Source organism: Ipomoea triloba, chromosome 1 (genome assembly GCF_003576645.1).
Source record: "Ipomoea triloba cultivar NCNSP0323 chromosome 1, ASM357664v1".
Classification (NCBI taxonomy): domain Eukaryota; kingdom Viridiplantae; phylum Streptophyta; class Magnoliopsida; order Solanales; family Convolvulaceae; genus Ipomoea; species Ipomoea triloba.
In genome coordinates, this window is record NC_044916.1 from 27,017,699 (window position 1) to 27,045,352 (window position 27,654).

Below are 27,654 nucleotides of genomic sequence, written 5' to 3' on the forward strand. Positions count from 1 at the left end.
TTTTTTTTTAACAAAGGAAAATTAAAACATAAATAACTAGGATAGAAATTACTAAGTGAAGTTTAAAACATTTCATCTTCCCACGGAACACGAGATGAATTGGCAAAGGAAGTAGAGTGAGCAAGATTTATCAATTGTTGATATCTTTTCTTTTTAGAAGAAGATTCCCCCAGTGTTTGAGTTTCTAAGCCTAACTCATTGTTGGGGTTTGCTAACATCTGCTCACTTTCGTGTTCTAGCTCAATCACCTTCTCCCCTTGGTCAAAATCTTTCTTAAACTTGCTCAACAGTCGATCCATGTACTGTAATTTCCTATGTGGCCATTGATTGATTCCCAACTCGGTGCATATTTTCTTCAGCTTGTCTTTTCCTATGTGTAATTCCCTTGCCGCCTGGACAACTGGTAAGTGGAAGAATTTTGAAATCATTTCAATGCTCCAAGATTTTTCAGAGGTGCTCTTCTTATCCACAATGGTTATGACTGGGTTGGATGCTTCTTCTATAATTTCCTCAGTTGCAACCTCATTGATTTCTTTTACTTCTGGTACCTCATCCTTGAAATTCCAGATAGAATCAAATTCTTGGCCAAAGCTGCGAATGTGTTCATCGCTCGAGGATCTTGAAGCTTCACCTACTGGAGCCAAAGTGCATTCCTCATACTGATAATCCCAGAGGGAGTTCTCAGTAATGGAATGGTTATACTGGTAAGGAGGAGGAGTAGAAATTTCCAGGTTATCCTCCAACCTTAAGAATTTTTTCTGCGGCCATTCGGAAATCCCTAACTCCCTGCACCTAAACTTTTTCGAAAATGTCCTTTTCTCCTCTTTTTCTTTCCTCTGAACTGCTACCTCCCTTGAATGTTCAATTTCAGCAACAGCCTCAACTCTAACAGTTGGTTGATTGAGTTCATGAAACTCATTCTCAAAATCACAGAGAGGAGTTAGATTCATCTCATCCCAAATTGAGGTATCATCAAAATCAGAACAATAAATGAATTGAGAATGAAAAGAGGATGAAGCATGATTCGTCATTTGATTAGAAAGATTAAATAGCAAGGAATCACATCAATGAAGAAGAATGAGAAAGTAAGCAGAGGTTGGGGAAAAACAACAAGCTAAGTCAAGAATCCTTATCAGAAGAAAGAAAAGACAATTTTAAAGGATAAAGAACAGGACATACTAACCTGAGAGCTGAACACCAATCTCGATTTCCGGGGCTTGCTGAGCACTAACGAATGGCTTTTGTAAAAAGAGCGATAGTACAATGTCGGCCATTATTGAAACTAGGAAAATTAAATCAACAAATTAAAAATCACATCAAATAAAATCTTGGGTTGCCTCCCAAGAAGCGCTCGTTTAAGGTCATGAGCTCGACCCCTGATTCTTTATTCATATATGGGCTGGAAGAGGTCCCAAACTGCCTTGGCCTCATTCCTCTCTGCTTCCTGCTCCCTGAATGCCTCATTAAACAGTTTCAATCTTTGCCCATTAACCACAAATGTTTTTCCCTCCTTGTTGGAAATTGCAACTGCTCCTGAGGGAAAATGCTCTTCCACTTGAAATGGTCCTGACCACCTTGATTTTAATTTACCTGGGAACAACTTGAGTCTTGAGTTGTAGAGTAGAACTTGGTCTCCAGGTTCAAAGTATCTCCTCAAAATCCTTTTATCATGAAAATACTTGGTCCTNTCCATCCGGAATTCTTCAAGCTCATTCAAACACATCAACCTCTTTTCTCTTGCCAAATCCTCATTCAGATTCAATCTTGCCACTGCCCAATATGCCTTGTGTTCATACTCAACCGGCAAATGACATGATTTTCCAAAGACAAGTTTGAACGGTGAGACACCAATAGGGGTCTTGTAGGCAGTTCTCAGAGCCCATAGTGCTTCATCTAGCTTTAAAGACCAATCTTTTCTTGTTGGACTCACTACCTTTTCAAGGATTGACTTGATCTCCCTATTTGCCAACTCGACTTGTCCGCAAGTTTGAGAATGGTATGGCGTAGAAAGTCGGTGATGAATGCCATACTTGAGAAGAATCCTTTCCAAGAGTTTGTTACAAAAATGCTTGCCATTGTCAGTGATGAAGGCTCTTGGCATTCCAAACCTGGAAAAAATGTTCTTCTTAACAAATTTCAACACTGTCTTTGAATCATTCCTTGGGGTTGCAACAGCTTCCACCCATTTAGACACATAATCCACAGCTACTAGGATATACTCATTCCCAAATGACTTTGGAAATGGACCCATGAAGTCCATTCCCCATACATCAAAGAGTTCCACTTCGAGTATACCTTTCTGAGGCATTTCATGTTTCCTATTGATAGTGCCAGTCCTTTGACAATTGTTGCACTTGCTCACAAATTCCCTTGCAGTAGCAAACAAGGTAGGCCAAAATAGTCCAGATTGTAGGACTTTTAGAGCTGTGCGATCGGCACTCATGTGTCCACCATAAGGAGAGGAATGGCAATGGTTCAAGACACTAATGAATTCCTCTTCTGGTATGCATCTTCTTATAATTCCATCTGCACATCTTTTGAACAACAGTGGCTCATCCCAAAAGTAATCTTTCACATCATGCAAAAACCTTTTCCTTTTGTTGAAATTAAAATCCTTAGGGATGTAGCCACTTACCAGGTAATTCACAATGTCTGCGAACCATGGCACATACCGTTTTCCTAATCCAGTCAAGATGTACAATGTTTCTCCCTTGAAGGAATCATCTATGGGCAATTCATCATCCTTTTGACCTTCAAGTCTGGACAGGTGATCGGCCACAACATTCTCGGATCCCTTCTTATCTCTAATCTCCAGATCAAATTCTTGAAGTAGGAGCACCCATCGGATCAGCCTCGGCTTTGCATCTTTCTTTTGGAATAAATACTTCAAAGCAGCATGGTCGGTGTGAACTATCACCTTGCTCCCAAGCAAATAGGACCGAAATTTCTCCATAGCAAACACCACCGCAAGAAGCTCCTTCTCAGTTGTTGCATAGTTGACTTGAGCATCATCAAGTGTGTGGCTTACGTAATGGATCACATAGTAGCACCTGTCCTTCTTTTGGCATAGCACCGCCCCAACTGCATAGTCACTCGCATCACACATCAATTCGAACGGTAGATTCCAATCAGGAGGTTGAATGATTGGAGCATGACATAGAGCTTCCTTCAATCTGTTAAAAGCAATAAGACAAGATTCATCAAAATTAAACGCCACCTCTTTCGCAAGCAAGTGCGTGAGGGGTTTTGCAATTTTAGAGAAATCTTTGATGAATCTTCTGTAAAACCCAGCGTGACCAAGAAAACTCCTTACTCCTTTTACCGAGCTTGGGGGTGGCAGTTTTGAAATGACTTCAATCTTTGCCGGGTCTACTTCAATTCCCCTTGCTGAAATTTTGTGGCCAAGAACTATGCCTTCAGTTGCCATAAAATGACATTTCTCCCAATTCAGAACTAAATTGACTTCTTGGCACCTGCACAGAACTTTATCAAGATTTATCAAACAATCATCAAACGACTTACCATAAACTGAGAAATCGTCCATGAATACTTCCATGATTTCTTCCACCATTTCAGAAAAGATTGCCATCATGCACCTTTGAAAAGTAGCTGGTGCATTACACAAACCAAATGACATCTTTTTGAAAGCAAAGGTGCCATATTGACATGTGAATGTTGTCATTTCTTGATCATCTGGGTGAATAGAAATCTGAAAATATCCTGAAAAACCATCTAGAAAACAGAAGTATTCATTCTTGGACATTCTCTCAAGCAATTGATCAATAAATGGAAGGGGGTAATGATCTTTCCTAGTAGACTTATTCAATTTTCTGTAATCAATGCACATTCTATGACCAGTAACAAGTCTAGTAGGAATCAACTCATTATTGTCATTTTCAATGACCGTTATACCGCCCTTTTTCGGAACAACATGTATGGGACTCACCCACTTGCTGTCCGAAATAGGGTATATAATGTCGGCCTCAAGCAATTTCAAAATTTCCTTCTTAACTACATCCTTCAAATTGGGATTTAATCTCCTAAGGGGTTCAACAGTAGGTTTGGCATTCTCTTCTAAATAAATTCTATGCATGCAGTACTTAGGATCAATGCCAATTAAATCACCAATAGTATAACCAATTACCCTCCTATGTTTTCTAAGCACATTAAGCAGCTTATCAATTTCATCACTATGCAAAGAAGAATTAACAATTACAGGATAAGTGGAGTTAGAGCCCAGAAAAACATACCTTAGACTAGGAGGTAAAGGTTTTAGTTCTACCTTTGGTGCATGTTCCTCTCCTAGCGGGTCAAGAGCAGCAAAAATTCTTTCTCCAGCCTCACCTTGATCAAAAATCCCTTGCTCGCATGTGTCCATCTCCTTTTGGGTGCAGATTCCAAATTTCTCAAGAAGTTCTTCAACAATCGAATACTCCTTGTCAATCTTCAAGACTTCACTAGGGTTTACCTCACAAATTTCCACCATATTGCATTCATCAATGTAAGTTGGTTGGTGTTTGGCCATTTTGAATATATCAAATTCAATCTTGTGATCGGCCACTTCCATAACAAGCTTCCCCCTTTTTACATCAATGATCGCCCCAGCTGTGGCTAGAAATGGTCTACCAAGGATTATGGGTACCTTGGCATCTTCCTCAATGTCAAGAATCACAAAATCTCCCGGGATGTAGTATTGATCGATCATTACTGGGATGTCTTCTAATACTCCCACTGGGCGCTTTATTGAGCGATCCGCCATTTGAAGTGTCATGGTAGTGGGTTTCGGCTCTCCAAGGTTAAGCCTCTTGCAAAGGGAGTAAGGCATGAGGCTCACACTAGCTCCGAGATCACATAGAGCACGACCCACAACAAATCCTCCAACGATACATGGAATAGCAAAACTTCCAGGATCCTTCAACTTCGGTGGTAGATTCTTTTGTATTGCAGCGCATGCCAATGCTCCCTCACTAAGATCTATCACTGCACTCTTCTCCAGCTTCTTTTTATTACTCAAAATATCCTTCAAGAATTTCTTGTATGATGGTATTTGAGTAACAGCATCCACAAAAGGCATAGATATCTCCAACTTGTCAAGCATCATTTTGAATTTGTTCTCCCTCTCGGTTTCTTTGGACTTCCACAACCTTTGTGGAAATGGCAATAAATTGCAAGGAATCACCGAATCATCAATTTGCTTACCCTTGTTCTTTTTACCTTGGCTAGGATCCTCCTTTGTCTGCACTTGTCCTTCGGGATCTCCTTTTTGTGGTAGAAGTTCTTTTTCTTTCCCTTCATTTTCAAGAGCAATGTTATCGTCTGGAAAGGGTGGATCAGTCAAAGACTTCCCGCTTCTAGTTACAACAGCATTGACTTGATTCCTAGGATTTTCAGTGCTTGCTGGAAGTTTACCATTAAATGAAGGTTGGGTAGAAGCTTGGGCACCTCCTCCTTGTTGTTGAGCTCGAAGACCTTCAACTTCGGTTTGCAATTTACTCATTTGTGTCATAATCATGTTCATGAAGGTTTTCATATCCGGATCTTGAGATGATTGTGAATACCCTTGCTGATTCTGAGTATTTGCTTGGCTCGTACCATGTCCTTGATTTCCTCTCCATTGCTGGTTGCCTTGATATCCACCTCTAAAGCCTTGGTTGCCTTGAAAACCAGGAGGTGGATTTCTCCCTTGAAAACCTTGATTGCTCCAAGAAGGATTGACTTGATTCCTCCATTGCGCTTGGCCTTGAGGTCTTTGGTATCCAATCATGTCAACTTGCTCTACAGTTGAATAAGAGTTGTGGCTGCCAGGTTCCAATAGTTGACAACTTTGAGAAGCATGAGCACCGCCACAAATAGCGCAACTGAGCACCATAGCCATAGTTGAAGATGGTGGTGGGCTTGGAGTTGTTGGTTGTACCATCGAGTAGGCTTGTGGTGTGGGTGGCATCTGGGATGAGGAAATGACTGACTGAGCATTCGCCTTCTTATTCAACACCATTTCTTTCAACATGTGTTGGATCGAATCCAGTTGGGCTTGCATGGCAACCTTCTCATCCACTTCAAACATACCTACTGCTTTCTCTTTCCTTGGTTGCTCGACTCTTTCATTGTACCAATACGCAGTGTTGGCTGTGATTCTTTCTATCAGCTGCTCTCCATGATCGGGTGTCATATCAAGAAACACTCCCCCCATAGAAGAAGTATCCAGCACTGTCTTGTAGTTGTCCAGCAATCCTTCGTAAAAAGATGAAATGAAATCCCCAGGAGATAGGAGATTCCTAGGACACTGCCTCCTGAGATCCTTGAACCTCTTCCATGCCTCGTACAGATTTTCACTTCCGAATTGCTGGAAATTCTGGATTTGCTTCTTCAATTTTGCAGCCTTGGAGGGTGGATAGTATTCTTGCATGAAAGATTTGTACAGTTGGTCCCATGTGTTGAAATGATTTGGCCCGAAGGAATTGAGCCAACTCAGAGCTTGATCCCTCAACGAAAATGGGAACAATCGCAGCTTGATTGCATCCATAGACACCCCATTCATCTTGATAGTTTGGCATATTCTGTCGAAATGGGTGATATGCGCCTTAGGATCTTCCAACTTTGAACCTCCAAATTGATTTGCTTGCACCAAGTTGATCATGGAAGTCTTGAGTTCAAAGTTATTGGCCTCGATTCCGGGATAGGCAATGCAATCTTCTTCTTCAAATTGGGGAGCCAGATGAGTAGCCATGGGTTGAAAATTTTGTGCTCTTTGGTAGAAGTAGGGTTGGGCTCTTTGAGGGAAATTCTGGTATGGGTCAAACATAGGGTTTGTGAAGAAATTTGGGTTCAAAAGATGAGGAAAATTTTGCATCCCGGCCCCTTGTAGTTGCGGTGGAAATTGAAAACCTAATCCTCCTCCTAAATAAGGATTTAGATTCGGATTTTCCATGGAGGTAGAGATTGGTATTCGTACCGGTGCCACTGGATCTTGAGAGGTATTGGGTTGAGCCTCCGTGTGTGCTCCTTGACTCGGGCTTGCTCGGGAACTACTTCCTCCGGGAGACATTTGGCCTGGGTTGCTAGATTCACCGGTCTCCATGTTTATCTCCACTGGTTCAAACTCTTTCAACTGATTGGATGAGCCTTTCTTCAACTTCCTTAACTCTCTAGAGAGTTCTTGGTTTAAAGGACAAAGGTTTTGACCACCTTGTGATCTAGTTTGCATAAATCAAAAGGTATCCAAATTCAAACAAACTTAAGAAAACACTTAAACAGTAAAAACAAAACTTGATCTCCTTCAAAATTCATTCATTTTAATGCTAAGATTAGATAATTAATTATACAATACAACCAGATATGCCAATCCCCGGCAACGGCGCCAAAAAGTTGATGTAAAAAGTGGTGTAGTGAATTTGTGGGTTAATTATATTGATGTAAAAAGTGGTGTAGTGAATTTGTGGGTTAATTATATCGTTCTCAAGGGATTGGGTTTTGTGGCATGTACTTGTATAGCAATTAAATTCTTAGGCATTAAGATGGCATGTACTTGTATAGCAATTAAATTCTTAGGCATTAAGATGACATGTACTTGTATAGCAATTAAATTCTTAGGCATTAAGATGAATAAATTTAACAAGAATCCAAGCAATCATATATGAGTTGATATGTAACAAGCTATGACAGGTTCATCAAGAATTAAAAGCAATATTACAATTGGTATAAACTCTGATAATTAAAGATAGGACTCGAATTAAGGAGAATTATCTTATAGATGCAATAACAAGATTTGGGGAAAACAATTAATTTAAGAGTTCAATGAATTGCACAAAAGAATCTTTAATCTAAATTTCATTTTCATGAACTAAAGATAAAGATTAGAACAAGGATTTGCTCCACTTTCGTGACATATCAATTCCTAGTTCTTAGAGGACATAAGCAATTTAAAACCACAATGTTCTTTACTTTCGTAAATTAAATTGGGTGCATGCAAAGAGTAGCTTGATTTCAACATATAACTTCCATTATAAAGTGAAATCATCCAAAGGCAAGTTAACAAATGTTACGTACCATTTACTAACAAGATTTCAATTAAATCTATGCATACTTCAATAAACTCTTGAATTAAAGCCTTCCCCTTTATGAAATATTCATGAACTTAGCATCAATAAAGATAATCCTACCCTAATTCAAGTCCTTAATGCAACTACTCACAATTCATAATGGAATACAACAAACTAACAATATTTAAATTCATAAGCATGGTAAATAAATTGTAAAGAGATAAAGGGAACAAGAAAACTTATGGATTGAAGACCAAACTCTTGGAGTTTCCTCCTACACTCTTGCTTGAAGAAAAACACAACACTAAAACTAAGATATGAAAGCTAGAATGAGAGGAGATAGAAGGAATTGGTGAGGAATGGTGTGTTGAAGTTTGAGAGTTACAAGGCTTTATATAGGCATCAAAAGGGAGCAAAGATGGACAATTACATATGCAATGACCTCACATTCCATCTGAATTTGGAAATGGGGAATTACATATGCCATGACCTCACATATCATAATGAGAAAGAAGATGGAAAATTTCGCAAGCAATGACATCACTGCACGCAGCTTCATCTTCCGGGCTGTTTTTCTCCATTCTCCGTTCAGAATTATGAATTTTGTATTTCTGGTAAAGTTGTAGCCCTTGAAGTCTTCTTTCCAACGGTGCAAAGATCACTCAATTTGGATATTCCTATGCTGAGATATGGTAAAAATACCGAACAGTGGACAACTTGTGCAGAAATTTCAGATTTTAGACACTTGTTCCACTTTTGCTTTGGTTTATCCATATGATCAATCACCATTCAAAATATCACTCTTTGATTCCATTATTGCCTGATCTTTAATGATGAAAATGGACCAAATCTTCTTTGCTTTTGTCCTCCACTTTAATTCATCATCATCCATCTTCTCATTTTTGTTCTGGTCCCTTCATGATCCTCCTTGTCTTCATGATTTCCCTGATATCTCCTACTAGCAATTAAACACATTAGGATGGCTTATTAAAGATGAAAATTACAAATTAAACTTAGGATTTCTCTAAATCATCCCATTAAATGCAATACGGCCTAATTTTCTTTACTTTATTCCAAATAAGATGATAGTTGCAAACATTAATCAAAGTAAAGAAAATCAAGGCTATAATGATCACAATTTATACAATCTAGTGGACAAATAAGGTTAAATATGGGGATTAAATATGATCAAATATGCACTTATCATAAGTCAGACGTTGAAAATATATATACTAACCCAGCTATATATCGATGGAGTAGTGGTTATATTATTTCTTATCTACTCAATAGCTTCCTCGAAGTTACATTTGTCATTGCTTGTCATTATTTCTTCAGCTTTAAATTTTCTTTGTTTTGCTCTCAAATCTTACCCACTCTCATCTAATTCAAAATTAATTTTTCGGTGAGAGATAGAAATTGGCCTGTTTGGTAAATAATTAGTCTATGAGCTAATTTTTGCTTATTTGACTATTATTAGTTGTTTGATTTGATTAAAAAATCAATATAAGTGTTTGGTTAATAAGTTTTTTATAACTCTAAAATACTAAATTTCAAAAGGCTACCCAAAGCAGCCTTTTCAATTAGCCTTTTGAGAAAATAAATTATACCAAACAGCTATTCGACTAACAGCTAATTTACCAAACACTTTTCTACAATCAACTAATATTATCAATTAATTATACATTCGAACCCAATCAGCTAACAAAATCAGCTAACAACCATTTAACAAACATGGTCATTGCAGTTAGATCCGCATTTCCCACACACACACACACGCACACACACACACATATATATATATATATAAAGGGTCACACTTGTGTGAGACCGTCTCATGGGTCTCAATCTGTGAGACGGGTCGGGTCAACATAATATGGGTCATATTTAATTTATGGGTTTGAATTATTAGTTGGTCTGTTTCGGCGCTATATTTTCAACAATTGGATACGGGCTTTTTAAAGCCCATTTTATTCGGTTAAGCAACTTTTAAAGCACCTAATTCCCGTTGCGCCAAGATTACTTTATCTCAAATGTCAAAATCTTTAAAATTAGGAAAAAACTTGTGTGAGACCGTCTCACGGATCTCAATCCGTGAGACGGGTCGGATCTTTTATTAAAGGGGTCAACATGTGCATCTCACGCCCTCCCCTCATCATTTCTCTACCCTCAACGTTTCTCTCTCTATTTCGGCCACAAGATCAATCTGCCATTTCCGATCCTTCGCTCCCATCTCCTCCGCTCAAGCTCTTTGTCTCCCCCCGGCCATCTCCGATCCTTCGCTCAAGCTCTCCACCTCCTCCCATCTCCTCCACCTCCATTTTTGCTGTAGTCTCTAACTCCGGCCAGTATTGCAACTCGGCAAATGAGAATTTCTCTCATCTCAGTTAAGTTTGAGCAGAAATTGCAATGTATCTTTTTTGTGCCATAGTACATGTTTGGAAGCTTGTGAATAATTAATTATTGTGATGATTTGAGTAATTCCTGTTCCAACTTTTTTTTTTTGAGTAATTCATGTTCCAACTTTAATTACATTTTACATTGAGGAATGCTGAAAATTTGAAACTGAACCTCTATGTTCACTTCTTCCTTCCCAAAAACTCCATATTGAATTGAATTTAACCCACCTATTTACTCAAAAACTCCATATTGAATTGAATTTAACCCACCTATTTACTCAATGATTGCATATTGAATTGAATTTAACCCACCTATTTACTCAATGATTGCACATAATCTTACATATTCTTAACATGACTCCAAGTTTTAGTCTTACAGGGAAAAGCAATACTTTGAACAAAGAAAACGAAAACAACAACATCATCAAACAGATGAGCAAATAACACATATAGTCAGCAAAGTAAGAATAATATGTCACTGAATGTTCTCAGTATTAGATTTGTGCTAAAAAGTATTGTGTTTGATGATTAGGGTATTGATTATTCATTTGTGCTATGAAGTACTACTACATTTAGGGTAACAAGTACTAGATTTAATACTTAAAGTATTATGTTTAAGTCTTAAAGTTATGATTATTCATTTGTACTATAAAGTATTAGATTTGTGCAATAAAATATTGTTTTTGATGATTAGAGTATTGATTATTCAATTCATTTGTGTTATGAAGTATTACATTTAGGGTATAAAGTATTAGATTTAATGCTTAAAGTATTGTGTTTAAGTCTTAAAGTTATGATTATTCATTTGTGGTATGAAGGGTTTTGTGCATAAGAGAGAGGGGAGAAAAAGCTTAAAAAGAGAGAAGGTGTAAAGTTTGATTACAAGAAGAAAAATGAGTGTGATCATTTGAGAGTGGTAAAATGAGTGTGAAGAAAAAATGAGAAGAATGAGAAGTGATAAAAGCAGAGGGGATATGAGAGAATGAGAGCTGTGAGTATTAATGATTTTGTTTTCTTTGATGTAGGTTAGTGTGGCAGTAGCTCTGGCAAAGGTAAAGCCAAACAGTGAGGCTCTGAATGTGGTGCTGAGTTGGGAGCTTTTGGTTTTGGTATGTTGCAGCAAACTAAAATTAAATGACAGATGAATTTTAGTTTTCTTTGTTCAAAGTATTGTTTTTCCCTGTAAGACTAAAACTTGGAGTCATGTTAAGAATATGTAAGATTATGTGCAATCATTGAGTAAATAGGTGGGTTAAATTCAATTCAATATGGAGTTTTGGGAAGGAAGAAGTGAACACAGAGGTTCAGTTTCAAATTTTCAGCATTCCTCAATGTAAAATGTAATTAAAGTTGGAACATGAATTACTCAAAAAAAAAAAGTTGGAACAGGAATTACTCAAATCATCACAATAATTAATTATTCACAAGCTTCCAAACATGTACTATGGCACAAAAAAGATACATTGCAATTTCTGCTCAAACTTAACTGAGATGAGAGAAATTCTCATTTGCCGAGTTGCAATACTGGCCGGAGTTAGAGACTACAGCAAAAATGGAGGTGGAGAGCTTGAGCGAAGGATCGGAGATGGCCGGGAGGAGACAAAGAGCTTGAGCGGAGGAGATGGGAGCGAAGGATCGGAAATGGCAGATTGATCTTGTGGCCGAAATAGAGAGAGAAACGTTGAGGGTAGAGAAATGATGAGGAGAGGGCGTGAGATGCACATGTTGACCCATTTAATAAAAGATCCGACCCGTCTCACGGATTGAGATCCGTGAGACGGTCTCACACAAGTTTTTTCCATATTTAAATACTACTCATAATCTTTTTTTTTTTTAATATAGTCAAGATTTTCACGGGACAGCTAGTCTGGAAATTTAAGTAAAATAAATAATATGTTGGAAAAATTAAATTTTTGGTCTTTCATTATATCCAAGTACGTACACATTTGGTTGTCTGGAAAATAAATTCCATGGAAATGAAATTCTTAATATTTGAGAAAATGTGTTTTATATTTTTTTTTGAAAGACGTGGGTTTTTTTTTTTTTTTTTTGAAAAGAAAGACGTGTTTCATACTTTGTTTGGATGAAGAAAATAAGTTATTGTAGGCCATAGCATTTGGGAACAAAAGTTCAACCGGAAAAGCACCGATTCACACCTTTATATGGACTTTATTAATTACACTAATTTTTTGACGCTGGTGTGAATGAGATAATGTCTAATGATTATTTTTTAAATAAATACTTTAAAGTATATTAATACAATATTATATAGGAGATGTTCATGCATACGCAATTGAGTGTTGAATTTGTTTATTTAAATCGGTAATTCAAAATATATGAATGCAAGATAATATAGGAGTGATTCATTATAATTGTCCCTAAAATTAATGTTTGTAACTTTGTAGTAATAACATGCTGGTCTAAATATTTAGTTTAAAAACAATAGTCGAAATAAAAAATTACTTTTTGTATGAATTTCTCTAAGTCTTATTAATTCTCTTTTGGGTAGCATAGCCATTGTCTTCATCTTTAGTACATGTTTTCTTCTTTTTATTGGTAGTGTGTCATGTGTAATTGAGTTATAGGTGATAGCATAGAGGACAACGTCATACAATGAGATTATGGTGTAGGAAGCTGTGGATTTGCCTTGTTGTGTATATGACTGAAATCTTAGTTGTACTATGAACTCTTGATTTTGTAAGCGTCTGTTGATATTTGGCAGTGATAGTCTTTTTCCAACAAGTTTCACGTATACGTTGTGAGATGTGTGTCGTAAATTATCATGTGAAAATATTGAACAAAGTATTCATATTTATTATATTTGTATAAAATAATTGGTAAATAAGTAAATATATATATATATATATATATATANTATATATATATATATATATATATATATATATATATATATATATATATATATATATATATATATATATATATAACATATTTTGTATTATAACATTGATATTTAATTATAAGATGGTTTTTCAAAAAATAAAAAATAAATTATAAGATAGTGTAAAAAGAAGACGATGGACAATATAGTGAATATAATGAATTAATGAATTTAAATGTAAGAAATCTTTGAATTATAGAAAATAAAGACAATATAACTAATGAAATTTATTTCTTTTTTAATTTTTTTATAATGAATAATTTTTTTGTTATAAATCTAATTCTAAATTTTTGATACACATCTAATTCTAAATTAATTAAATGCATATTTATTATTATTATTTGTAGCTACTAATTTATTTAATTTAATAAAAGCAATAAAATGGGATACATACTTTTCATCCACAACAATGAAGTCATTGATTTTTTATTTCCATTCGTTGTTGAGACAAATTATTTTAGAAGTTTGTCAATGACAATTGTTACAATTGTTGTTAATAGAGGATGATAATAAATAACTCAAAATATATGGTACAATAGATATTTTATAATAATATAGTAAAAATTAACTTACAATTTTGTTTAGAAGTTTTCATGAATTAATAAAATTCTGAGAATGATATGTAAACTTGTTCAATTAGAGCCAGTGAGTCATTAACATTGTCAATTCTTTGGAAAATGGCCTTACCGTTTTAGAGTCCAGGTGTAATTGTATTTATGATTAACAACTTTGTTGTTAGGTCGTGCAGGTCTGACAATGATGTAAAAATAATTTTGTCCGACAAAAAAATTGTACAATATTTGTAATTAAAGTAATGTACAATTGTACCATTATAGAAATACATACAAAAAATATTAATACCATAATGACATAAATTATTCGAATAACGCAAAAACATAATTGAAATATTGAGTCTTGTTTTAAATAATCAAAAGACGATTAATTAAAGGGATAAGGGTCAAATAGGCCCTCAAATTATACCCAAAACAGCAATTAGACCCTCAATCTATAAAAACCTCCAATTGAACCCTACAACTTGTTTTTTTTTTTTTTTTTTGGAAACCTACAACTTGTTAAATAGTGCAATTGGTCCATTTTACCTGTAATCTTCAGGTTAATGCTGACATAAGCAACCATGTGTACTAAAAAAATAAAAAACGTACATATGGTGACATGTACTACAATTAAAATATATTTAATGTATATTATTATTATTATATCTAAAGCTAAAAAGTAAAATAAATAAATAAAACCCTAAACTAATCTCTCACCCAAATTCCACTCCAATCAGAACCCATTCTGATTATACCTAGATTCCATTCCGACTCCATTTGAGACTCCATTTGCGACTTCAACACTACACCATTAACCACTCCTAAAGCTTTGTTAGTAGACATCATTGAATAATCCAAAAGCTCTATTGGTACGGACCCTACGACTCCACAAAACTTTGTTCGTAGACTCCATTGACGACGACGGGAGAAGAGGGTGATAGAAGAGGTGTTCACAAATATAATCGCATTGGTTTAGGTAATAGATCAGAGGTACACTTTGTAGTAGAAAATGCTTTGTATAGTTGATAGTATTTATATATTACATAAAATTGATTTGAAAATGAATTTCCCTACTTTATAAACCACATGGATTTCACTACTTATAGTTAGGGGTGTGCATTCGGTTAACCGAACGGTTAACCGAACCGAACTACCAAAACCGAATTAACCGAACTTCCCAAACCCTTTAACCGTTTACCGAACCGAAGTTTCTATTTTCGAATTAACCGAACCGAAATTTTTTTCGGTTAATCGGTCGGTTAACCGATTAACCGAAATTTTAAATCAAATTTTAAAATTCTTTAAATGCAAAGTAATCATCCAAACTCAAACATCATGATTCCTGTATAATCGCTGGTGGAGTGGTTGGTGGCGGATGCGTGGGCGAGTGGCGGTGGCTGTCAGCGAGAGCAGAGATAGACAGTGAGGGGCGGTGGGCCAACCGGCCGATGGCGGCTGCGTGGGCGAGTGGCGGTGGCTGTCAGCGAGAGCAGAGATGGTAGTGGCTGGTGGCTGGTGGCGGTGGCTGGTGGCCGATGGCGGACTGGCGGTGGCTGATGGCAGTGGCTGGTGGCTGGTGGCGGTGGCTGGTGGCAGTGGCTGGTGGCAGTGGCTGGTGGCGGTGGGCCAACCGGCCGATGGCGGCTGCGTGGGCGAGTGGCGGTGGCTGTCAGCGAGAGCAGAGATGGCAGTGGCTGGTGGCTGGTGGCGGTGGCTGGTGGCCGATGGCGGACTGGCGGTGGCTGATGGCAGTGGCTGGTGGCTGGTGGCGGTGGCTGGTGGCAGTGGCTGGTGGCAGTGGCTGGTGGCGGTGGGCCAACCGGCCGATGGCGGCTGCGTGGGCGAGTGGCGGTGGCTGTCAGCGAGAGCAGAGATGGCAGTGGCTGGTGGCTGGTGGCGGTGGCTGGTGGCCGATGGCGGACTGGCGGTGGCTGATGGCAGTGGCTGGTGGCTGGTGGCGGTGGCTGGTGGCAGTGGCTGGTGGCAGTGGCTGGTGGCGGTGGGCCAACCGGCCGATGGCGGCTGCGTGGGCGAGTGGCGGTGGCTGTCAGCGAGAGCAGAGATGGCAGTGGCTGGTGGCTGGTGGCGGTGGCTGGTGGCCGATGGCGGACTGGCGGTGGCTGATGGCAGTGGCTGGTGGCTGGTGGCGGTGGCTGGTGGCAGTGGCTGGTGGCAGTGGCTGGTGGCGGTGGGCCAACCGGCCGATGGCGGCTGCGTGGGCGAGTGGCGGTGGCTGTCAGCGAGAGCAGAGATGGCAGTGGCTGGTGGCTGGTGGCGGTGGCTGGTGGCCGATGGCGGACTGGCGGTGGCTGATGGCAGTGGCTGGTGGCTGGTGGCGGTGGCTGGTGGCAGTGGCTGGTGGCGGTGGCTGGTGGCGGTGGCTGGTGGCGGCTGATTGGCGGTGGCTGCCGGCTGGGCGGCGCTGCGAGAGACGGAGAGAGTCAGAGAAACAGAGAGGCAGAGAGCTTTGGCTTGGACTCTTGGAGGCTGGGGCTTGGGTTTGCTCACTTGCTGAACTGAAATTAGGGTTAGGGTATTAGGGATTAGATATTATAACTTATATATATATATATATATATATATATATATATATATATATATATATATATATATTAAAATTTTCGGTTAACCATTCGGTTAATTCGGTTAACCGGCTGTTTCGAACCGAATTAACCGTTAACCGAAATTATAGGAATCCTTTAACCGTTCACCGAACCGAAAAATTTCGGTTCGGTTACGGTTAACCGAATTTCATCGGGTCGGTCGGTTAACCGCGGTTAACCGACCATTTGAACACCCCTACTTATAGTCCATCTTGATGGAACTATATAAACCTAGGATAAGCAACTCTGCAACTGCAATGAACATCTTAAACCCTAGTCCCTCCACAAATTTAAAAGGAAGTTTATCTATAATTATCATTTCTACTAAGGCCTTCCTAATAGATTCTTGATTAAAAACTTATGTTCTTAACTCTCCCACGGTAGATTGAGATGCATCAGAGGTAGTAACAACTTAAAATGTGAGAAGGAGTAGCCTTATATCTCTAGAGATTTTTCAAACAGCTTAATTATTAGCATGTGGATGGTTCAATTCCTTAAGTATGAAGAAGTACCATGTTTTTTTTTATTCACATTGATATATCTTGGCACAATATATACACTTCTCATTTATAGTAACAACATTACTATAAGAAATTCTTTCAAAACGATCCCAAACTCTGGATCTGGCATCAACCTGCAGCTTCCTTTTCTTCGCAGGAACTACAATAGGAGGTCTCACATTTTGTTGAGTCCACCACTATAGGTTTATCAATTAAAGAATTGAAAGGTTGACTAGCTAACAGTTTGGACTTCCACCACCATAGGTTTATCAATTAAAGAATTGAAAGGTTGACTAGCTAACAAGCATACTGATCTAAACAAATGGAATACTATTAGTACACATGGTAGGATACATATTAAAGAAGCTCAAACAGTCATGCATTTATACAGAATGTTGTATATGAGCAGCGCAATAAACATACAAAGAAATCCAAAATTGGACACTTAATAGTTCATAATTAGGGGCTCCATTTTTTTTTTTAATACACTCTATTACAATGCAGTATCTGTTCATAACTACTTTCTCGAACCCACCACCTCCCGTATAAAGGGAAGGGTTTAATGCCACTGGACCACAAGGTCCTTGACATTAGGGGCTCCACTTAAGAGTCATACATCCATAAACATATAATGATATGTTTTTTGAAAACACATACAATGATATTATGATACAAAGAAATCTAGATTCAGGCACTTATACAATTCATCATTTATCTGGATTTCAAAATTAGGGCTTCCACCACTACTACAAAAGATAGCTACGACATTTTTTTTTTAAATACATACAAGGCAGTTTTTGAAGTATCGTGTAACTGACTAACGTGGTAAATAAATACTTTCTATGGCAGTTCTTATTTTACCTATATAATCAATGTATAATCATAAACATACACGATGTATACATGATTTCAAAATAAAATAAAATTATACTTTATACGGAGGTTCCAAGTGAAACCGCCGTCTAAAGTGCACTTTGTAGTATATAACCTCCGTATATATTCTAAAATTTAAAAAAATATATAGTATATAGTTAGGCGTATATAACCACCATATATACTATAAATATTTTTTTTTAAAAAAAACATAAAGTAATATACTCTAAATATTAAAAACAAAAACTATATAGTATATACGGTGGTTATTCATATACCTGCCGTATATATATTATAAAATTTAAAATAATTAAAAAATATACCGTATATACTCTAAATATTAAAAAAATAAAAAAAAATTATATATATTATATACAGCGGTCATATGTATAACCGACATATATTCTAAATATATTTAAATTAATTAAAAACAAATATCATATATACGATGGTTATTGTATAACCATTGTATATACACTAAATATTTTTTAAAAAACTATATAGTTTATACGGCGATTATAAGTATAACCGCCTTATATACTATAAAAATAAAAGAAATAAAAATAATAGTATATACAACGATTGTGTAATTGCCCAGTATACTTCAATTTTAAAAAAATTAATTAAGGTATATACTATGATCATTTAAAAAATTGTCCTCTATTAAGTGACGTAAAAAAATTAATTAAGATATATATCACTTTTATTTAAAAAATTGCCGTCTATTAAATGACGAAGTATAACAAAGATAAAACTAGAGAATTAGAGATTAGAGATAACTAAGCATCTGTGAGAAATTGAGAGAAGAACTCAAAGAAGAGAATAGAGATGTCTAGAAGATTAAACATATGCCACTCTGTAAATTAAATGAGGCTTCCACATCTGTAAATCCTAAACGTATATGTCTGTTGCAGCGCCGTTTTTACGAGGCTTTGGGGCCTTTCCATCATCGTCGACGTGGGAGTCTCCACAGGCAAAGATAATCAAAGAAATTATTATTATGACAGACTCACAGACATAACAACAGCGGAAAACATCACCATAAAACCAAAACTACTGCCTACGGCGGCATCGATCATCCGCCACAACATATAGTATCTCTTGCCATCTCTAATCTAATTAGAATGTAATAATGTTCTGATTTTCAGTGTAATTAATTGAGAAAATAGCTAGGCTTAACTTTTATTTCATGTTTAATTTATAGTTAAGGCTATCTTTAGTATTTTTAAATAAATTTTTAATAAATATATTAATTATACGAGAAATGTTAAAGAGTTATGAGAGATCACATTGCTAGTGAAAAAAAGTTTGATAGGGAGCCTTGTTTATATTAATTATTTTAAGTTGGAATTTGTAAATAGAAGTTCAAATTAGTTGAATGATGTATAAGTAATACGTTTATATTTATTAGTAAAAATAGGCTAGTTTATTAAAATTAAAAGTCTAAAATGTTAATTTGAAAATATCAAATAAAAAGATTTAGTTGAGCATGCCCAATAAACTTGACAACTTGAAGTTTTAGCATTAGGGTCAAGAATTTTGAACCTAACTAAAAAAAATTGGTAAGTCCAAACAAATAAGTTTGACAGCTGGTCATAGAAGTGTAGGACTATTTCAAAATCGAAGGAATTGGCCCGATTGACACCCCTACTAGATAGATTGAAGAGATTAAAAGGACTAATTGAAAATGACAAGAAAGAACCAGAGAAGTTGAGAAATGAAAAAGCATGTTGCTTAGCTGCAAGATTAATTTAGGTGGGACTTAGGAGAGAGGCCCCTAAACAATGTTAGTTTCATCTTGTACATATGCTAGGGGTAGCTCGCTAGCTCTATGCATTGTTTTGACGAATCGGACTTACCACAGACCCACTTGTTCAGACTGTCTGGCAAATCTTTAAAATTCAAAACCTTTCACATTTTTGTCGGATAATCAGATGGATTCCGATTTGAAAGAAAAAATGAAAAATAATATATTTTAAATGAAATTCGAGAATGTTCATAGTTTTACATGTCAATTTAATATGTTACGGAGTATAACTTAAAAGGCAAGCAAATTACAAAAATAAAATCACAAAATGGAATTTACAATTTATAGTATACACTTTGTCACTTTACAAAAATACAAAGATTTCCAAGAGTACATATCCAACTTTCATATATTCCAATAATCCAAAGGTAATAATTCAAATCATAAGTCCAACTATACTCTTCTTCCTGATAAAATTCCACAAGTTAAATAAATTAATAAAGTTATAAGACAATTAAAAGTGTAAAATAATAAAATTAAAAAAGTTAAACAAATAAATAAAGGGCTCAAAATGTTTTTTATTTTTCATGAAAGTCTAGAAAGAATCTTGGACACATGGGAAAAACCCCTAAGACTATCTTTTACATCTAACAGAATCAAATGAAAAGATGAAACACCTAAAGTAGAGACGTAGAGTTTAAATTTGATATAGTCTGAGAATATTTGAGCCAAGATAAGGCTTCCCGATGGCTATTGCCTCAGCCACCTTGAGTGAGAAAACGTCATTCCAATTTCCAAGGTGTGCATCTTCCGGCTTTTAAACAGGAAGCTCTATCGATGACTTGTGCAGAGAAATACAATGTTGGCAAATCTGGACATATTATCCCAACACTCCTTCGCAACTTTACAGTTCACCAGTGTAAGACGTCCTAGTATATCAGCATACTATATACTATCACAAAATTAAGATCGAGAAAGCCGTCCAAGTATATTAGCTATGTTACCCATAGCTCCCTTTTGAAGGATCAACGATACTTCCAAAGAAATAACCTCTCGAATACCATCGTCCAGTTGGGTCTCTAGATCCATCCTTTCAGCAACAGAGGCATCTACCTGTTGAGAGGTCGCCTCTAATCGTTGACTAACAGAATGTAATTCTTGCTGTGCAGCCGCTAAGTCGGTAGATGTCTTTTTGCTCTTTTCAAACACCGAGTCATATTTATCATAAATTGTTTTAAGACCCTCCCTTAGCATCATGTCTTCATCCGTGAGCTTCTGGTTTTCCTCACTGAGCCTCTGGTTTTCCTCCCTGAGGCTCTGGTTTTCGTCCCTGAGGCTCTGGTTTTCGTCCCTGAGGCTCTGGTTTTCTTCCCTGAGGCCGCTGCCAAAGAAGTCCATAACTCCCTGCAAAGAAAAAAAGGAAAAGGACAGTTAGTATATTTAAACCAATTTTATGGCTGAAGATATATCAGAATATACACAGGCACACAGCAGTAAGCAGAGAAGAATGAAATATTGTTGTATTGTTGTAGTGAAGACTACAGAATGAAGAATCAAGTTTTCTGGTCTGTGTACATTGCTATATATAAAGAAGGAAAAGTATAGAATGACGCATGTATCCTCCAACACCCCCCGTAAGCTGAGCATGCAAGTCTTTGTATGCTCAGCTTAGCATGAAAGTAAGAGAGACAAGCATAATGAGATTCCTGCTCAATCAACAATGAACTCATCTACTCAACCATGGCCCTGGTATGCAGAGTACATTCTCAGGTCCACTTTCCTCAGATAAAGAGCACCAGCTGCTATTCTGCGAATAGTTTCATCCTCAGAACTTCTAAGAAGAATCAGTAATGAAGACAGGCCACCAGCTTCAACTATTTTCTCCTGATTTGCTTCTTCTGCTGCTAGGTTGGCAATTACTTTTACAGCATGAATCTGCACACAAGCATCTTCAGACTCGAGTAGTGACAAAATCTTGTGTAGTCCAACTTGTCCATGGAGATAGGTGATTGCCCCTCTCTCCCCATTATTGCTATCTTTATATGGCAGATGTCTAAGTGGAGACAGAGAATCTAGAACAGAAAGCAAACTGCCATTTCCATCTCTATCAGGACTGTTTCTAATTTGACCAGCGTGCAAAGTCAGATGAGACAATTGGCTTTTCAAGATGTTCACTTCTTCTTCCAACCTCTTTTTCTGACGAGTCTCTTCTTCCAGCACTTTTTGGAGGTTTACAATGTCAGAATTTCCACCTTTTAGTTCTGGTTCTGAAAACTTCATAATCTGATCTTTGAGCTTGTTGGTTTCCTCTTCTGCTGCTTTTCTTATTTTAATTTCATTATGTAGCAACTTCTTCAGCTCAGTCACTTCCTCAGTACAAAACCCCTTTTGGCCCTCTCCTAAATATGTTCCACCAGCTGCAACAACCTTGACACCTTCATCAATTAGGCCTTGTGCAAGAACAACAGATGTTGTTGTCCCTACAAAGGTTCCACCTCCAAGATCAAACACTAATATTGTTTCATTGTTTTTCTTTTCAAAGGCAGACATATTAACAGGAGCAGGCAGTGGGCCTGTAGCAATCTGGGCAGCTAAACCAGACTTAGAAAATCTCTTGTACCTATTCACAGCAGTAGGATTCATCATCTTAATCAGATCAGTTCCAACAGCAATCTTAACAGCTTTCCTCACATTGAAGTTGAGCATATGAGAAACAATCAATCTGTACTCTGTACTTCCTATATTCTGGATTTTAGACTTCCTGTGGCTTTTGATTTCTGATTTATTAACTTCAGAACCCAATTTAGACTTCAGAAAGAATGAGAGACAAAAGGAGACTAATCTTAGTTCAAAATCCAACTCAACAACACTCGGCTTATTTCTTGTCCCAACACTTCGTGAATCCAGAGACATAAGAGATTTGGCATAAAACCTAAATAATCTCCAAAACATAACCTGATAACATCAGAATATACACAGGCACACAGCAGTAAGCAGAGAAGAATGAAATATTGTTGTATTGTTGTAGTGAAGACTACAGAATGAAGAATCAAGTTTTCTGGTCTGTGTACATTGCTATATATAAAGAAGGAAAAGTATAGAATGACGCATGTATCCTCCAACAAGATAGCAAGGCCAAAGCTGGGTTAATAGAGATAAAATTTACCGGAACCGGAAAGATGTCTGACCAGAGCGGCGGCTGAATGAGACCTATGGTGGGCGGCGGCGTACGGTGGCGGCTCTGGTTCGCGCTGGGGGGTGACGGAGGGAGATTTGGGGGCCGGAAATAAGTCTGTCGGGAGCAGCGGCTGAACGAGAACTATGGTTGGCGGCGGCGTACGGTGGCGGCTCTGGTTCGCGCTGGGGGTGACGGAGGGAGATTTTGGGGGATGGGGGGTTCTTGATTGTTGGGGGGTTTTAGAGGGTTGGCTGGGGGTTTTAGAGGGTTGGTTAGGGCAATCCCGCCAAAATTGGTTATTTGGGTTTTCTTGATTTTTTTGCAGAGGATATATTCCAATGAAGCTTATAGCTTACATATCTATCCAGGGTAAGAGTTTGCAGGGAGAGATCTAACTTCAGCCGGTAACCGGAGTAACAGGTCGATTTTGGTTTAGGGATTCAATTATATTTTTTTTAGTTTGATGACCAAATTACATTTTGGCGAAACTTTGTCATCATATTACTTTGTAGATAACGAAGGTAGCAACGACGTTGGTCGTGCTGCAACTCTATAGAATGTTAAATGCCATGTCAATTCCTCAATGTCTATCCGAAATTACCATTTAAGTGTGTGTCCCCTCTATGGTAATAACAATAAGGACTTGGTTAAAAAAATCAATATAATTAAGTGTTTGGTTAATAAGCTTTTTGTAACTCCAAAATACTAAAATTCAAATAGCTATCTGATGAGTGTAGTTTTCGTGGTGGATGGAAAGGAATAGGTGTTAAAACGGAAAGATTTCCGAGTATCGTTCTCTAAGGATGACAAGGAGGGAATTCAAGCGGTAAGGGGATTAAGTACAAGAGTGTTTAGTGTTTAAAAGCTAACCCAAACATAGTAAGAAAGGTGCATGAGAGATCATGAAAATAAGGAACAAAACGTTGGGAACAAGCAATTGGAAAGGAGGATTTGGACCTTGCAACTCATATAGGTATCCTTGATTTCCTAAGATACTAGGCTAGCAACACTTAGATAATGAAAATGAGGCAAGACAACTATGCCAACGCCACTCTCGTGGTCATTGGCCTATCATCTAGTCCACAGTCCCATTCTCATGGCAACTAGGCTAGGTGATGAGGCAAATTATCGAACACATGGTGTGCTATTTGCCTTCCAATCCCCCTTTTCTCAAAGGTGGAAAGGAAACGTGCTAGGCTAGGCTAAGGAGTATCCCTACTCTCGTAGGTGAGACTCCTTCTCCAAACACCTCTCATATAGGTTGATCACCCTACACAAGAGTCAAAGTGGATCACCACTCACACAACCAAATTCATAATCAAGCAATTGCAAAACCTAATTAATCAATTCAAAGCTCAAGAATATCCATACAACATTGCTCAATCCAAATCCACAAAGATCTATCTAATCATACTTGGAATTGAAATAGCAAAAGGTAAAAGTAATAACAAGAAATTAAAAGGAAGACTTAGCTAGGAATTGAACTTTGAATTTGAACTTGAACTTAAAATTGAACTTTAATCTTGAACTTGAATGTAGATCACAATCTTGCACCAATGGAATTCTTCTCTAATTCTAATCTAAACTAAGAATTGCAATGTGGAGTGAATTGGAATGTGGAGTGAATTGGGGGAGATCTCTCTGGGCTAATCCTAGAGAGAGAAAAATTCTAAACTGATCTAAAACTGAAGTGTGAAGGATCCCTTGCAAAATTAGCTCAATTCCCCTTTTAAACATTACAGAAACTGCCCATTTTCGCGATGGACGCCCTGGTGGACGCGCGTCCACTGCGATAAATGCGTCCAGACTTCAACTTCTGCAAGCGTTCTGATGGACGCCCGGGTGGACGCGCGCGTCCACGGCCCTCTGCTGCATAGACTTCAAACTTCAGAGAGCAGAAAATTGGACGCATGGGCCGACGCATGGGTGGACGCACAGGTGGGCACGCGTCCACCGCAGTCTTGGCCTATTTTTTTGCTCCAACTTTAGTTCATTCTTCACTTATCCGAAATGTTGTCATTTCCTGCCCTTTTTGCACATCTTTTTACCTACAAAATGATTAACCAAGTGTGGAACGGGGTCCAATGGCAATATGAAGCAATCTAATGCAATTTAATACTAAAACATTCATAAAAGTTTTAACTTGTATACTAAACGATCCATGAATAACCTTATAAAAGTAGTATATTTTGCACTTATCACTATCAACTAACAGTTAATTTACCAAACACCTTTCTACAATCAGCTAATGTTATCAACTAATCATACATTCTAACCCAATCAGCTAATTAACAGCGATTTACTAAGCAGGGCCTTAGTTTTCATTTATTATTGAAGTGGTAGATTTAGTCTTGTAAGTTCAAAATATCCCCTTTATATATGGGTCATCTACTCATCAGGGCATGGGATATGGTGAGAGGGAGTGTTACTTTCGAGATTTAATGGTAATACTTATCAAGAGTAGACTTTGAAAATTAAAAATACAAAGTCTCCTAATGGGGTTAGCAAATATGAAGGTTGATTAATCAAACGGGCAAACTTGGAGACCACGTACGTTTCTTCGTCTACTGCCCCACATTATACTCTTCAACCGTTTCACACGGATTTGACTTATTACTTTGGCCCCCAACGACTCAAAGTCTCCCATGCATACTTTTCAACACACCTACGCCTACATGTCAAAGATTTCCCACCTTTCAATTCACTATAAATTTGTGATTTTACACCATCAAAAAGATTCTCGACTTATTATATAGTATATCCGAAGGGCCGGGCAGTAAAAGGTAGAGAAGATAATGGAGTTTTTCTATTTATTCTTAAACAAGAAAACAATTAGTGGTCTTATTATATGTGTGTGAGACCATCATCTCATATGTCCCAGATTTTAAATATGTAATATTGTTTTAGTAAAAATATAATATTTTTTTATGAGTCAACAACTATTACATTTTTCACTAAAATATATTACGGAGTAATTGTTTCTTAAAATGTATTATTGAAAATATAATATATATTTTTCAGTTAAAATGTAATATTTATTGACTCGTAAGATTATTATATTGTTACTAAAAAGTATAACATATTTGAGATCAGTCTAACGTTAATTACATCGTCTTGTACAAGTTTTTGAGTTTGCAATAATATTTATTTATCATGTAGTTTTGATCACATCGTGAGGCTTTGGGCATTACATGATGTACAATACTCCGATTGAGGTGATTCAAGATACGTTATAAGAAAGGTAATTCAAGAAGCTACAACTTTCTAGAATAAACAAAGGTAAGATTTTGATGTTAAATTGCTCAAAATTTGTGTGGATACAAACCAGAAAATATGCCAAGTGTCCTACTATATGTCTCCCACAAGACAATTATAAGTTTATGGTTTTATTATATATAAGTAACTGGCTTATTTGGAGCAAGTGTAAGGGTGTTTTCTCCTTCTTTTTAATAATAAAGAAAATCTACAATTACTACTAAGAGCGATTTCTTCTAGTGCAAGTAATATGTATCTTATATGACCGACAGAGATAAGCATTTCACTTGGATGCCTGTGTGCTCGGTAGATTTAAGTAATTGAGTTAATAATTCATTGGTATTTTTGTGTTACTATAGTCTTATTGCTATATTGTTATGATTGTTATATTCAATTCACTAGTACTAACGAAAAAAAACGAAATGATTGTTATATTCTATTCCCTAGTACTAACGAACAGAAGACACGGATTGTAGTTCTCACTTTGTTCACCAAAGTAATACAAAATGAAAATTAGTTTAATGCATCAATATTCGAGTACAAAACTTATTTTTTAAATGGATAAAAAATGTTGATTCTTGTTCATTCAATTATTTTGATATTTCCATTGATTTAATTTTGTTTTCAAGAAATAAAAACTGCAAATAGATAAATAAATAAACACATACGTGTAAATATAAGCTCAACATGCTTATTTAGGTCTCATTTTAATCATGATTTTTTTAATCATAATATCCTACAGAAATTGATAGGTTTCATTTTTATAGTTATTGTACATAAAAATACTAACCATTTATTTCAATTTTTAAGCAATTATTATTTTTAAAGCGATTATTAATTGCATTGATTGAATGTATAGCTAACTTGATTGAACTCATCGAGGTCCTCCCCCTCTCCAGTTGAGCTCCCGTCCTGGGATTGGACTTGACCCAACCTACGCCCACATCTCACTGCATTATGCTTACTCCTCAAGGGGTCACCCACTCATTACTGTTGTAAGTTAAGCAAGCTTAACCACATAATTCTTTGACTATCTGGTAGTACTATCTTACTTAAAATCAATTGGTGATAAGTAGGTAGACATTAACCATTTAACAACACCCCCTCCATAATAAGTCACAATACCACGTCTCGAATCGAGCCCGACCGACGCCCAACAAAAAAGTAATAAGAAAACCTCAATAGACTTATAGACTAAGGTAGAGTTTGACAAGAATCAAGCCGCGACCTTAAAAAATCATACATTATCCATTTAGTCACATTTTTAAATGTCATTTGCCCCAATGTAGTTTTTTATTTCTTTCAAACACAATGTACTATATGTATGTAATTAACCATATAATTAATCAACTTACACTCGACTCACTCCAATCAAAATCGTCCAAAAATTCCAATCTATTTAGATATAGTAAGAACAAATTTCATAATAATAAAGAGATACATTTGTAATTGTCAATCTTACTAATATAATTGAGAGGTAAATATGTAAAATTAAGAAGTGGGAATAGTATATTAATTAGTATGACATTGACATATATATTCCTTTCAATTCTTGGTCTATGATGATGTAAACTGAAATTAATTAATGGAAAATGAAATTTATTACA

General features: G+C 36.8%; 3 protein-coding genes across 4 annotated transcripts; 1 reads left to right on the forward strand and 2 right to left on the reverse strand.

Annotated features, from left to right (window-relative positions):
- Nucleotides 1-1,384: 1,384 nt before the first annotated feature.
- LOC116011472 lies at nt 1,385-7,391 on the reverse strand. Its single transcript, XM_031251053.1, has one exon. The coding sequence runs from the start codon at nt 7,202-7,204 to the stop codon at nt 1,385-1,387; it is 5,820 nt and encodes a 1,939-aa protein (XP_031106913.1). The 5' UTR covers nt 7,205-7,391.
- A 7,995-nt stretch (nt 7,392-15,386) lies between these two features.
- Nucleotides 15,387-16,286, forward strand: LOC116011482 (PE-PGRS family protein PE_PGRS30). The gene has a single exon (XM_031251062.1). It carries the CDS (start codon nt 15,387-15,389, stop codon nt 16,284-16,286), a length of 900 nt encoding a protein of 299 aa, XP_031106922.1.
- Nucleotides 16,287-20,173: 3,887 nt separating this feature from the next.
- On the reverse strand, nt 20,174-23,372 carry LOC116020878 (kinesin-like protein KIN-UB). Of its 2 annotated transcripts, none has more exons than XM_031261453.1 (2): nt 22,781-23,372; nt 20,174-22,546 (listed from the first exon to the last, which is right to left on the reverse strand). In XM_031261453.1, exon 2 carries the CDS (start codon nt 22,525-22,527, stop codon nt 21,349-21,351), a length of 1,179 nt encoding a protein of 392 aa, XP_031117313.1. In that variant the 5' UTR covers nt 22,528-22,546; nt 22,781-23,372; the 3' UTR covers nt 20,174-21,348. The 2 variants fall into 2 exon arrangements, with proteins under 2 accessions (XP_031117313.1, XP_031117305.1); XM_031261445.1 differs by having other exon boundaries at nt 20,174-22,569.
- Nucleotides 23,373-27,654: the final 4,282 nt, after the last annotated feature.